The 14,951-nt window shown below is 41.7% G+C and overlaps 1 protein-coding gene across 6 annotated transcripts in view; it reads right to left on the minus strand.

Annotated features, from left to right (window-relative positions):
- The window catches only part of Fggy (FGGY carbohydrate kinase domain containing), a 368,123-nt gene that overhangs the window by 95,520 nt on the left and 257,652 nt on the right, over nucleotides 1-14,951 (minus strand). For all 6 annotated transcript variants that reach the window (XM_038332750.1, XM_038332754.1, XM_038332751.1 and 3 more), the window contains one exon: nucleotides 10,724-10,871. In XM_038332750.1, coding sequence (XP_038188678.1) covers nucleotides 10,724-10,871 — 148 coding nt within the window. The remainder of the gene's footprint in view (nucleotides 1-10,723; nucleotides 10,872-14,951) is intronic.

The raw sequence follows: 14,951 nt of genomic DNA on the forward strand, positions 1-14,951 counted from the left end.
ACATCCCAAAGGCATAAATATGGCAAAGTTATATTTATTTATTTATTTATTTATTTTTTTGGTTTTTCGAGACAGGGTTTCTCTGTGGCTCTGGAGCCTGTCCTGGAACTAGCTCTTGTAGACCACGCTGGTCTCGAACTCACAGAGATCCGCCTGCCTCTGCCTCCCGAGTAGTTATATTTATTTTTAATATCTAGTAAATATACATAAGAGCTTCTGAAAATGATTAATGTTTGGGCAAACTGACTTCACAGCCTTTTCTGTAAATTTCTGGCGCCTCCAGCGAAAAGGGACATTTTTCTTCCAGAAACCAATGGCACTAAACTTTAACTCTTGAGCTTGACAGTAGTTGCAGCAGAAAGGGCCACATGAAAGGCAGCATTGACTCTTCTCCAAAGCAAAGTATGGCCATCATTCCGAGAGACAGCATCCTTCTCGGGAAGGAGTTATCAAAGGGGACTCTTAAACAGGAGGTGTGACCTAAGGAGAAGCAGCAAGCTCAACCCCAGAGCTGCCTTCAGCATTGCTTCACACTAACACTGGGATGGTGGTGCTGGAGGGAGACCCAGTGAGCACCATTTCTCCCTGAGGCAGAGACACTGTGAACTGGGGTCTTACATCCTTGACATCTCACCTGATAGGCACTCGGGCACCTCAGAGGGCCAGCTAGCCAGTTAGTCCATTTCATCCTGTCAAAGAATGGGGATTTTGCCCTGGCGAAATCAGTTCATGATGGGGCTTTTACGGAATGTGTGCCGTGTGGACCACTCTGGAGGATGAAGAAGCCTTTGAGGGAATTGTGAGATCTGAGTTCCTAGGAATGCTAGAGATGCCTTGGATGTGTGTGTGGATTTATAACAGCTTCCAAACCAGGACAGGCCCAATGAGCTAGATGGCTCAGCTGAAGGCTGACTGGTCCTTGCGATAAGAGGAAGTTGAAAGGAAGCATAAGTGGAAGGAGCGTGGTTATAAATATGTATGTGCCTATTTTGAATGTTGAGGCGAGACAGTCAAATGTATGGGGAAGCCCCATGGGAGACTTGTGATGGCATGCACATTTTATTTCTTTTGGCTCTTGTGTTAAGGGGGAACTATAAGAAAAAAAAAACTTACTTAATATATAGAAATGTTTTGATGTCCAAAACCATGCAAACAACTACAATGGATCAGTGAACCTCCTAACTTAAAGACACAAAGTATTAGCTGAATGTGTTCTTTTCTTATAAATTAAGTGACCACGACAAAGAAAGATGGTAAGGTTTACAGGAGGACATCTGGGTTTACATTCAGATTCCTTCTAATGAGCTGTAGAGCCTTGTGTGAATTGTAGCCCTTTTGGAATTCATTTTTTCATCTGGAGGACAGGGCTATAATAATACTTAGTATTCTTGAAGAATACAGGAGATTGCATCTGAAATTTTCCTTATTTACTGGTAAGAAGTACTGGATCTATAAAAGCTAGAAACTCCTTCAGCTCTTATATAGCCAGCTATGCATACAAGAAAAACTTATTAAGGGTGCCTTTTCCTTTCAACTATTAACAAATGTTCATTTTCTTTCTTTGGAATTGTATTAAAGTTTTATTCCCCCTGTGACATGGAGATAAAGCATTTCCTCTAGTGTACTATAGAAAGGAGTGGATGAAGGTTGGTGGTTGCTGGATATGGAGAACCCAGTGCAGAAGGCAGGATGTGATCAGTCCCAGTATCATAGTGCTAAAGATACAGAGCCTTCTAGGAACATAGAGAAGTGATGTTTCCCTAACAAGTACCCAGGCATAGCATAGTGAGGAATATGTTTGCAAGGACTTGGAGAAACCTTAGACATTACAAATTATCATATGCATGTGTATTATAAATTGGAGAGACAGAAGCTAAAGCCTCATCTTGGACTTCAGCTTCAATATTGCACTATTCGGTCATGGTCCACATGTGGGTACATCTCTTCACCATCCGGATATTCACACTGAGTGCAGTTTCCTTGGGATCCTACTCCATGTTAACTAAACCTTTGATGTAGGCTGACAATCCATACTTTAGCAAGAACCTAATGCACTAAATTGGAGGAATGGGGACCCCAAACCTTGGCATTATTAGTTTTAAGTTCATAGGTTCCCCAAATAATTCAAATAAGTATATCAAGAAAGAGCCTTACTCTGGAGCCCAAACTGTATCAAAATCTGAAACTTGAGTTATTATTAACCACAAATAGATGTTTCCACACAACAAACCTGTTTGATGAAAAAATTATTATGCGCATTGTATAAAATTACCTTCGAGCTATGCATATAAAGTATTCATGAAACCTAAATGAAATTCAAGTTGAAACTTGGGTACTATCTTCAAAATATGCCACTAGACACATTAGGATATTCTAAAATTCAAAATCTGTTTCTGGTAAGGACTAGTAGCTTAGTAATAATAGTAATTTAGTTACTGTTTCCTTCCAAGTTGTTAGAGGAATAAAAATTATATATGTTAGCTATAAAGGTGTCCTAGGAAACATTTCTCTAAGGGTCCCTGATAACTGTCAAAGACAAGGCAGATATCCTAGGTCCCTGGAGTTTGACGAGGAATATCAACACTTAAGGGAATTAACTGGAAGCATTCGAGAATACAACAAGGTTTTCTGAGGAAGACAGAGTTGGTGAAGGAGATAGGAGAAAGCTCTGGAGAGGATTTTGTGGGGGAAGAGAGGGACTAGAGAATAGGGACCATTCTCTATTGCTCTAGAGAAGCCAGGGAGGACTTCTCTGGAAACAAAAGGAAGCAGAAGCCTGGGAAAACTCAATAACTGTGGGAGTTCAGGCAGACACTTTGCACTACTTAAAATCCATGCAGACATGGGAAACGAAGATGAATGTGCCACCGTGGTGTGAGAGGAAGAATTAGAAAGATTTCTGTCCTCTGGTTATGCAAACACTAATTTATACTCGGCTATAAAGGGACTTGACGGAAACAGTTACTAGCTAGCTGACCTTAAAGGGGAGTGATTATCCTGATTTATCACATGGGCACCGAAAAGCAGAAGAGGAAGGCAGAAGAGCTCATGAGGTGATGGCAAAGAGGAAGACACAACAGTCTGTGACGAGACAAAGAAGAGGAAGGCAGGGAGCAGGCTGGAGGCAGAAAGGAAAGCCAGGACAGCTCAAAATATGACAGGGATTTGCCCTGGTCTTGCTGTGTTTGAAGGTAGGCAGAAGGTAATGAGCCTAAGGAAGCATCTAGAGCAGTGGTTCTCAACCTTCCTAACGCTGTAACACTTTAATACAGCTCCTCATGTGGTGGTGACCCCCTAACCATAACATTTTTGTTGCTATTTCATAACTGTAGTTTTGCTACTGTTTACGAATCGTCGTGTAAATATCTGTGTTTTCCAATGGACTTTGGGGTTGTGACCCACAGGTTGAGAAACACTGATCTAGTGACTGAGCAGGAATCCTGATTGCTTACAGGGAAACTGCTATCTTAGTCTGACCTATGTTGGAATCACATTCCACAACAATATGATTGGAGTGGAAAAGTATGTTTTCCCAGAGCCTTCCAGTAGGAGCCTCCGCTTTTGGCCATGTGAAAACCGGAGCAGAGAAACCAGGGCCAAGGGGCAACTTGGACTTTTGAGCTGTGGAACTGTGATGGTGCAGTGTATGGGCACACATACTAGAAGGAAAGGATGGGCTGGCACTCTTCCAGTGACCTGATTCTACCACTACCTAACTGAGGTGACACAGTGGCGGTTCACACCGGCTGAGACCCGGTGAAAGCCATTTTGTTGTATGCATGCCCCAGTTCGCAAAGCTGTCTGTACCAGTGCTCTGTCCCCTGCATGCTGCTGTCTAACCCCATCTCCAGCCCCATGTCACCCTGGATCCTATTCTTGGTCGCCAGGCCCTAGTTCTTCCCAGTGTTTCTCTTCTGGACCAACGCAACAGATTCCATATGCTAGCCCACTGCCTGAAAAGGTCCACCCTTATTCTACCTCTGGTTATATTTGGTGTTAAGTGTACACAGGAAAAAAAAAAAACAGGTTATAAGCAGTGGTCTCCAACCTGTGGGTCTCGACCCCTTTGAGGCAATGACCCATTCACAGTGATCACCTAAGACCATGGGAAGGCACAGATATTTACATTAATTACATTAATTTTATGGTTGCGGTCACCGCAACATTAACTGTATTAAAGAGTCACAGCATTGGGAAGGTTGAGAACCCCTGGTTATAAGAAAAGAATTGGATTCTACAACACATTGAAAACAGAGCAGAAAGAGTGAGAAAACACCCAAAGCTTTAATGATCCAGTTTTACTCTACTTTTAAAAATGTGCGGGCTGGAGAGATGGTTCAGTGGTTAAGAGCACTGGCTGCTCCTCTAGAGGACCTGGATTCAATTCCTAGCACCCACAAGGTACCTTAAAACTGTTTGTAATTCCAGTTTCAGGGAAACCAACACCCTCACACAGACATACATGCAGGCAAACACAATAATGCACATTAGGTAGGTAGGTAGGTAGGTAGGTAGATAGATAGATAGATAGATAGATAGATCGATAGATAAGAATGTTTGTGGTATAAATTTGAACTGAATGGGTTCTAATCTTAATTCTACTATTTCCTCCACTGGGTAAGTAGATCACATTGCTCTATTCTCAGTTTCTCCATTTGTTTCAATTGCCAAAATTATCTCAAAGCATTTTTGTAAAAACTGGCAAGGATACAAATATAGCACCTACTCCAGTGCTTGGAGTATCAGGCCCCTGATAAATGGGCCTTACTGAAACATCACTACAAATTAATCACTCCAGTCAGTAGCAGATTATCTTGTAGCTAGCACAGTAATACACAGGATTTGAATTTTTTTGTAAGTAAAAACAAGGTGTAAAAATGTCTGAATAGAATAGTTTTAAACAACAACAAAATTTAGCATCTTTGAGGCTGCCCTTGCAAATGGCTTTGAATGGCTCGGGACCTTCCAGCGCCATCCTCTACTCCTCATCCCAAGAAGGCATGAGACCCTGACTGGCTTTTCCCGAGTTTTTGCAAAGTCTTAGTTGAGTCTCTGACAAATCAGACATCTAAGTGTTTAATGTGGTGTTTCTGGCTGGGATCGGGCCTCTGCCAATTCTCCAGGGTCTATACAAGCTTTTGCAAAGCTTCCTTCCTGACTCAACAGCCCCTGGACCAGCCCTCAGCTTTCCACAGTCTGGCAGGGAATAGATGGTACCACACAGTTCATTCAAGACCTAGAATGTAATTTCCTGCTCAGGGTTGTGTAGTATTCCAAACGGAAGCAGAGGAAACACAGTGCAACCAACAGGGGATGCTGTGTGTCTGCTATGTACTCATGGCCAGTTCTGTCTCTTAGTCCATGTACTGCTCTGAATGAGTGTTTCAGGAAAATAATTTAAGCAAACACCCTAAATTACCACCATCTAAACAGAGACTATAACAATAGGAGCTTAAAGAACAGTCATGTTCAGTGAAGAAAAGACTTTCAGAATAACCATTGTGTGGGGTTTAGATTTGCATTCCCTATGTGTGTTTGGGAACTGTACCCAGAGATCTAAGGGTAGAGAACACCTATTTCCAGATCTATACGAAATGCATAGGAAATGAATATCTTGAGACACTCTGAGCATTAACAACTTCTTCAGCTGGTTTTATGGCTGAGGACCTCAGAGGCTGTTCCAGTCAGTTCTGGGGCTAAGGTGCAGATCTACAGCTAGTTCAAGGCTCATCGGTCACATATGGAATCCCTCACCAGGAGCCATTAAGCAGGCACTAGAGAGACTCATTTGTTGTGAAGCCAGGGGGTGCTAGCTGTTGGGCAAGCATTTCTCATTTGAAAATGGCCATGGAAAGAAGCCTGGGCTGTTCCAGCTTCCCTCTGAGCAGACGGTCCACATACAATAAACCTGACACTGTCACATGCTAATGTATTTTCAAGTTCAGATGCAAATACTGGCGTAGTTTCAAAATTTATACTCTCTACATCTTCACAGTGATGAAAACTGCTCAACCCTCCATTTAGAATAAAAACAAGCACACAATGAAATAGCAAAAACCAGCCTCCCAAATCATGAAATCATTCTTTATGATGTTTGGTTCCATCTATCTTTGTATGGATGTTACCATTCCCGTTCTTTACTTTTAAAGCAAGCATTGCTTTGCTCCTCCTCCACCTCTCCATCCTCCTCTTCTTTTGAGTTGGTCTTGAATTCTCTATGTAGCTGAGGATGACTTTGCATTCCTGATCCTCCCATTTTCTAGCTCCCATTTTCTAGCTCTGGGATTATAGATACATACCACCATGCTTGGCGGAAAGCAAGAATTTCTTTTATTTTATAAGGAGCTATAGACTCACTAATTTTCACGAGATTGCTATCGACTAGGCTTCTGTTTCTTTTAGATAATGATTAAGTCATCTCTGATAAGCACCTCTGTTTCAGTAGATTATTGCAGGATGACTGCACATATCATCAAAGGAAAGAGGAAAGCGCTAGCCCCACGGCAGAGGGATAAGTGTTGCCAGAAGGCAAAGAAAATTATGTTTTTGTGCACGATAGGAAGATACCTGCTTCTTGTCCTGCTCTTGCTTATGAGCATAGGCACTGAAGTAGAAGAGCAACGTATAACCAGGGCTGAAAGTGCTTCTGTAACCTGGGCAGTGAGGCTGAGAAGGAAGGTTCAGCTATTATGATGAAGAGGCGGGCCCAAAGCTTATCTCAAAGACCGCAGTTAGAGTGGAAATCGGAGGATGACAGACAAGGTTGGTGACAAGGGCAGCACAGCAAGGATTAGGCTGAGCATGATCAAACCTGACGTACCAATGTGGACTGCCGTGATATAGCTCTCAGTGCTACATCTTACATGTTACAAAGTCCAGCACTGTGCATAAAGTCCCATGAATCCCAAATATCTGGGATTTACACTTCAATTAAAAATTTACCCCTTCTTGACACTCTGGCCTCACTTGCCAAAGAAAGACTCTAATAACTGTTTGACCCCAAAGCAATCGCTTGGTGTGGGTGACTGACCTACAAGTGGGCGACTATAAGCCACTCTCACTGTGCTTTTCTAATAGGATAAGTTTAAAACGCACGTTAAGTCTTACAACAGCTCAGAGTTCCTTTCAGCCTATTGTTTCTGATGCCAGTTTGGTTTCCATTACTGCAGTTTTATTGTCCTGTGGTCATGGCCATGTCCCTTTTTCTTTCATTGAGTTGTTCCTCCTAAATTACTCTCAAATGCAAATATATATATATATATATATATATATATATATATATATATATATATATATATATTTAGTGTGGGTATAGAGATCAGAGGACAAACTGCAAGAGTCAGTTTCTCCTTCCACTGTGTGAGTCCAGGGGGCTGAATTCAGGTTTGCCAGGTTTGCAGCTTCACTCGGGGAGCCGTCTCAACAGCCCCTTTCCTCATTCCCCCACCCCTGCCTCTAAGTTTTGACTCTATTTCATGGATACAGAAAAACGAACAAAAATAAAAGCAGAAAAACACACTGTGTGTGTTAAGATGATAAATAATGTTTAAGAGGCCTTCTCTGCACGCTCCAAGTGTTGTTTCTTGTTCCTACTCTGCCATGTTTTTCCTATGGGACTCCCTTTAAGGGAGCTACATGTACGAACTTCCCAGAATATGTTCTATGTAAATTATTCATCACTTCCTATTTACAGACAAACCCTTGTTTAACAGAGTACAAAGACTTTTCTTTGCTTGTCTTTGTAGTATTGAGGTAGACCACCACTGCCTGGCACACAGATGGAACTAACCCTTCCTCCAAATTCAACTACTATAGCTCTGCAAAGGAAGAAAAGAGATACAGACAGGTAAAAAGAGCCACCCAATTTGCCTTCCTTCAACATCAGCAATATGGCTAGGGTGGGGATCCTGTCTAGTTACTCTTATATCTGCTCCTAATTATACCAAACACATTGCTAAGTATACTAAAATCACAGCATATTTTAATTTACTTGGACATTATTATCAGTATTAGATACTAATCATCTGTATAATCTGAACCAGATACAACAAAATAATTTGTTATTAGCATTGTTCATTTGCTACTTTTTCCTGTAGTGATAAATGACCTCTTTATTATCTTCATGTACCCATATTACTATTAAGTACATACTCAATACTTACTATGTGCCCAGAGGAAAAAAAATATGGAGCCAATCGAACAAACTCCCTGTAGTTCTGATCTTAACAGTATTGTCTTGACAATACCAGTTGCCATTAGCCTGCTACCAAGCACTTCCTCCTACCCCTTTAGACCTGCTCCACAAATACAGGAATTATTGCACCTTGTATTGGCAGCAGTGCTTGTCTCTCACCAATTAAATTTGTGTGTGTGAGTGTGTGCATGGTATATGCGGCGTGTGCAGATGCATGCAGAGGCCAAAGGATGACATCAAGCTGGTCTCCTGCTCTATGGTTCTCTGACCTGTTCTTTGAGAGAGGCTCACTGAGCCTGCAGCTAGACTGGTAGAAAGCAGGCACCAGGGATCTCTCTGTCTCTAGGCCCTGATGTAAGATTCCCCTTTATATGCTATGAATATGTTTTATTGCCATTGGTTAATAAAGAAAATACAGTTCTGCGGTTGCAGCCTTGTCTATGGCCATAATTGATTTTTTTTTTTAAAAATACATTGATGATGTGGATTTCAACTCAGTCTTTAAGCTTTTGGTATTTTATTGTATTGCAAGGAATGTGGACAATAAATGTTTTGGGAATGAAAACCTGAGGTATAGGATTGACAAAAGGATAAAGCAAACAGTCATAACGTGGGATCTACCTAGCATATGAGTTAGGGAAAAACAGTGTAGGTTCAGACAGAAGGACAGAACACAATTACAGAAGAATTTCAGGGGTGGGCAGGTTTGTTCTGATGTTATCCAAAACTGAGCTGAAAAGAGGACTTGTTGGGCTTTTAGGTAGAACTGCCTTCCTTGCATCTTGTCTGGGTCCTCTTATCCTTACACTGTTGTGATGCAGCCTCTATACTGACAGCTCCTGCATGCTGAGCCCAACTAAGGAGAGTTAGAGAGGGAAAGAACTGTTAAGAAACATCAAACAACATAAGAGGTGTGTTTATGGGACAGTAAAACTCTTGCAAAAGCAAGCACACCGGGATTTATGGATATAACTGGGCCTGTGTTTCACTGTGAAAAGCCCCCTCTGTTAAGTGCATGCTTACTTATCTAATGCAATGAGATCCCTCAGAACACTCCACTGACTCCTGGAAGTACTCTGCATCTGACCAAGCAGATTACAATATTCTACCACTGGTAATTCTTAGGTCTTTGGATGCCAGGATTGATTTTCAAAAACAGAGGAAAAAAATCACCATGAACTGTCATGTCTGATAAGGTGACCAATGTTGGTAAGGGCAGTGCCACCAGTCTGTGTCACTTTAGAGCCATGATTGATTTACCAGGGGGCCTGGCTCTGTTTTAGAACAATCTTTGGAACTGGTAAAACAGCATCTTGAACATCTTTAACTGTACTTGGCGTCAGACATTTGTCTCTCTTGTTAACACTTTCATATTCCTTTTACTTGTATAACGTGTGCTCCTTCCACCCCATCATTTTTCATGCGTTGGTTATCAGAAAGCAAAGAGTAGCTGTGCCCTCCTTGGATATTCCTCCTCTGCCTCCATCGCTGGCAAACACACTCTTGACAGGTCCAGTTTCCTTGTTTGCCCATGACTGTATTTTATGAACAGAAGTTGATTATGTGGTCAACTACGTAATAAAAGTGAAATTCTGAACTTTAGGGCAACTATTTAAAACAATCTTAATGAACCTACCTACAAACCTTAAATTCTTGAAGCAAGTAGGCCTGATCACTGTTAACTCTGCCTCCTGAACATGCATGGCATGGCTCACAGCCTCCATTCTCACTGCCCACTTGAACTTTCCTTAGTCTTCATTTCCTAGGCTTGGCATTCAGGGCTCCTGAATTGAAAGTCACTCTTCATCTCTAGGTTTAACTTGTTTCATCCATCTCCAAGCCTGGCTCTCAATGTTCTCAATAGCCAGACTTCTGGCAGCCACCCGATCCTGCCTGGTTTCTGAACTGCTACGCCCCACTCAGGTGGGTGTGCATTTGCCCATCAAGTTCCTCCTGGGCTCCTCAGGAGAGCTCACAATCTCTATATTGAAAACAGCCTTAAAGTTCCTTAAGAGCTGACTCTATCCCTCAATGTAAGTTACTAATTATATTTTTAAATAATGTTTAATCTGAAACTCTAAAGATCTGCGATAGTCTCTGAACAGCTAGGACTCTAGACTAGTCAATGAGCAGCTACGGCAAGTTTGACCATGGGTGGTAATATTTACCAGCGAGGTACCAGGTGGCCTAGAGACAGCGATGGAAAAAAAGACTACAAAGCAGTGTGACTGCACATATGGCATAGGCAGGGCTTTCAGCCCCACCAGGGCACAAAGAGGCAGCAGTAGCTGAATACAGGAAATACTACTTTGAAAGTGCTCTGAGCTGGCTCAGACACAGCAATGGCCAACAGATCTTTCCTCAGAGCAGCGGCCACCTGACTACAGCAAGACAACTGAGAAAAACCAGCGCCTCTTGGCCCGTTTCCCTTAACTGTTCCCTCTTTTCCTTTCCCTCACTTTGTTCCTTCCAAACTTTGCAACGCTTTGGCTGGCCTTCACCTTCGTGCATGGACTGGCTTTCACTTACCATGCCCTTTAGAGTCAGATCGGCTAAGGGAGATCGGTTGCCATGGAAATCTGGCCAAACATGTAAATCAACAGTGAGGAAACCCACAGGCTGGGCCTTCTTAATCAGATCCAGGTGACTGTTCAAATATGCATATATACTCTGGCATCTGGAAGAGAAGTGGATTTTGATTTTAAAAGGGAATGGGGTTGAAGAGCAAATTATTCTGCAGAAAGAAACCATTTGCACATCCATGTCAGACCCGGGAAAGCAAACAGCTTCAGCAAATCGGCGACTCTTGTAAGAAAGTAGCCAGTACACTCTCACACGCCACTGTCCTCGCCGCACCCTGTAGGAAGGGGAAAGGCTTCGAGTCAGGATTCCCCTCAGACCCTGGCTTCACTCCCGGAAGGTGTGTGAGCATGAGATGGTTATTCAGAGTTCTGGATCCGCCCTCTTCTCATCTGGAGAAACATCTCACAATCCTTGTCCAACTTACCTCATCGGGTTATTATGAAGATCAAAGACCATGTATTTGAACAAACAGCATTCTGTAAACTGTAGTATAATACAGCACATATGCAAAGGATTTATTAAAATCTGTCTCCCTAACTATAGTAATAATGATGAACTGAGAAATAGAGATAAATATATGTTCCTGGATTCAATGAATGAGTTTCATACAGTTAGGATCAAGATTTAGACATGCAATTCCAAACCATGATCTTGAAATGCTGTTGCGTAGGCCTTCCCCCTTTTTATGCTTTAGTTGATTGATGTGCAAAACGATGGAATTGGGACAACGCTGTTAGTCACTGACATGATTCAGGGCAAAAGAAGATGGGCTTGGGAGTAAAGGCAATGCTAATTTCAAGTCTTGTTAATTGTCCTGGCTGTGTAGCATGCTTTAGCCTCTCTGAACTTGTATTTCTCCATTCATAATGGAGTATAACACTGCTTACTCACAAAGACAACAGTCTAGCTGAAAATCTTAATAAAATGCTGCCTTCCCAAGCTCTGACCAATGATCCCAAAGAAGGATTAGAAGCTGTTCTCTCTCTCCCATTTGTGGTGTCCTTGGGACTGCAGTTTAAAGGTTAAAAATATTATAGAGCTAAAACGCGGGAATGTCCATGGGAAATAAACATCTAGAATACTTCTAACAATATTTGTCACTTGCATTTTTAAAATACCTCAGAAGAAGGGATTTCTAGTTATTCTAGATTTCCAGTTCAGGTTTTGCCATACCAGGAGTGGTATACCATGAAGTTTCTGTAGGTTTCTAAAAGAATTCTATCTTCCTCTTCTTCTATCTGTGAAAATTCTTTTTTTTTTTCTTTTCTTTTTTCAGTTCTGGGCGATCAAACCCAGGATCTTGAAAACGCTAACTAAATGCTTTACCACTGAGTTATAAACCCAGGCCCAGTGAAATTCTTTTAGTAAGTAAAACTTTTATATGGAACTCCAGTGCAGAAAATGTAGAAAACCAAAACAGCTTGATGTGTGTGCACATGAGCACACAAACTGATGAATGTCTGTTTATAACATCCGCAGAGCAGAGGGAGCCCTACTGCCCAGTGAGCTCTCTGTTGCAACCCTGCTTGGCATCTGTAGTCTATGCCTTTACCTTTGGCAGGAGGATACAGTATTAATGGAAAAACCCAACCATGATTGGAATAGCAACTACCATTCCTGGAGCATGCACCAAGCTTCCACTGTGGTCCAGGGAGAATGCATCACTGAGACCCTTTACAGAAGAAGTCCTAGTGGCAGAACAATTGGGAAAAGTCCACATGAAACCCTGCGCTGTGACTGATGATGAAGCCATTAGCTTTCTGTATCTCAGCTCAGATACTTTGACAAGCATGTCAAAGCCGCCTCTTCACAAGCCTGTTGTAGAAAATTCTATTCCAGTTTTAAGAAAAGGCCCTCCGAGGCATCCACAGAAGGGAAGGCTATAACATTTACATATGATCACATCCCGACTTTCCGTCTCCCAAATCGCCCTCGTCTGGCCCAACAGGAACCATATTTACAGCAAAAGCCTCAAGAACAACCTTTCTCATCAGAAGCCAAGAGTCTGTACTAGTCATAACCACTGTCCCTTTTGGAAGGGCATTGCAGCTCCTAGATTATAGAAATAAATATATTTAAAGATGTGAATGGCCATAAATCTTCTCATTCTGCCTTTCATGGAATCTCAGAGTGGGCGTTTGGCTTCAGACATCTGGGTCAATAAGAATCTATATGCCTAATTACTATTGATTTGTCATTGTCTCATTTACTGAAGGTCTTTGCAAACAGTGAGATTCATTTAGCCTGCACATATATGGCCACTCATACACTAATGAGATCCCTGGGGGATGGGCATATGCTTACCCTTCTGACTCCTAACCTCCTTGCAGCTGTGTGTTTATTCTTTGAATTCAGCCTTTCCCCTACATGCTTTTTCAATTATACCTTACCATGTGTGCTATCTGAGTATATCATTCAAAATGAAGTGCACTTGGAAGACATTAAAATAACTAATGCACGTCATCATTCACATAATTTTAACCTCGCATGATGCTGGTTTTGGTTTTGACATTGTTTCATTTCGTATGTTTTATCAATTCTTCCTCAAAGCGCTGCTTGCTTTCTTCCAAGCAGGATAACTGTGATCCCAGTTGGATTTTTCTCCTTCCTACTCATGACTGCCAGCTCATGTGTCCTGTCTCAGAGAGTCCCATTAAGGATGACAAAAAAAAAATATAACTTCAACAACCATAAAGTAACTTCACTGGAGAGCAGGTACACTAAACCTCACTGAATTTAGGCCACTCTTTCGCAATGGGAGTCAGTAGTCTCTACTTTGCAGGATGCTAGAAGATTCCATGCCGAGCCCTGAGCACTATGCAATGGCAAGTAATTACCAAGTAGCTCATTCTCTTTTGCTATCACAGTATTTTAATAAAGCTTGTAGTATTCATAATCTCAAATGCGGACAGTGTCTGAATTACTGCTTCCCCTCACCCCAAATCAATTCATTCTTGAGGCTCGCAGGCTGTCCTTCACCATCTGTTCTCTTCCCCAGAACACGCTGTTATTTTTTCTAACCTCTCTCTAGCTCAATCTCCTCTTCTGCTAGTACCTTAAATATGTAAGTTCTTCCAGAGACCTGCCTTCAGTACCTTCTTTCTTGTTTACTATGATTATATTCACAAGTCAAAAAGAAGAGTGTATGGTATATCAATAATAATAATAATAATAATAATAATAATAATAAATAACAACAAGGAACTCATGGAAAGAAGCATTCATGCTGTCAGTATCCTGGTCCTCATTTCTCATGCACTTGCTCTTCCCATTCTACTGAAACTCATGTCATCCCTTGACCCCTTTTTCATTTGTTTTCTTCCTTCTGTCCCCCCAACATTTTTTTTTTCAATTTTACTAACCCCTCTGCAGCTCAGGCCTCTCTTCTGCTAGTCCCTTAAGCATCTAAGATCTCCCAGAGAACTTCCTCTGGTACCTTTTCACTCGATTTATTCATTTACATCCCTCTTTTTTTAATGTATTACTCCAGTTATCATCTGATTTAGATCAAATATATATCCTCATCTCCTCTCCATTATTGTCTCGTGATTTCTAGGTCCAGCAATCAACCACCATCAGCTGCTTCTAGAAGATCCAACGACAACTCTAGTAGAAATAGCTAACACAATAAACACATCCCTTCTGATATACATGCTCTATTTTTTCTTTTTCCTTTGTGTGTGTGTGTGTGTGTGTGTGTGTGTGTGTGTGTGTGTCTTAGCTTTAGTTAAAGCTAAGAGTTGTCCAGTTGCTTGGGGAAGTAGAAGCAGAGCAGGCAGCATTTCTGGCTCCCCTCAGCTCTCTAACCTTTCCCTAGGATGTCATTTCTTCTTCTAAATACCTCTGTATAGTGGCCAAATGTCACTACCTCCAAATCTTGCTCCCTCCTGACAGGTTTTCTGCTCTGCTTCCCAGAGACTCTGCAATGCAAGAGGTGATATCTGCTACATCCACCTAAAAGCTGAAGTGACTCCCTGCTGTCTTCCCCATTTTTTTTCTCACTGACAAACTTCCCTTCTGACATTAGGAGCTTCCCTCACCTTTGGCTGTATTGTAGGTACACTTCCCTTTCTTTTTAGCCTGGCTTCAGTTCTTCTGTGTTCTTACCATGCTAAACTGCATGTTATTTTTTTAATCCTCATCACCTGTACATCAAATCGTCTAAATGTTTCTT

The sequence above is a fragment of the Arvicola amphibius genome, chromosome 6 (genome assembly GCF_903992535.2).
Source record: "Arvicola amphibius chromosome 6, mArvAmp1.2, whole genome shotgun sequence".
In the NCBI taxonomy this organism is placed as follows: domain Eukaryota; kingdom Metazoa; phylum Chordata; class Mammalia; order Rodentia; family Cricetidae; genus Arvicola; species Arvicola amphibius.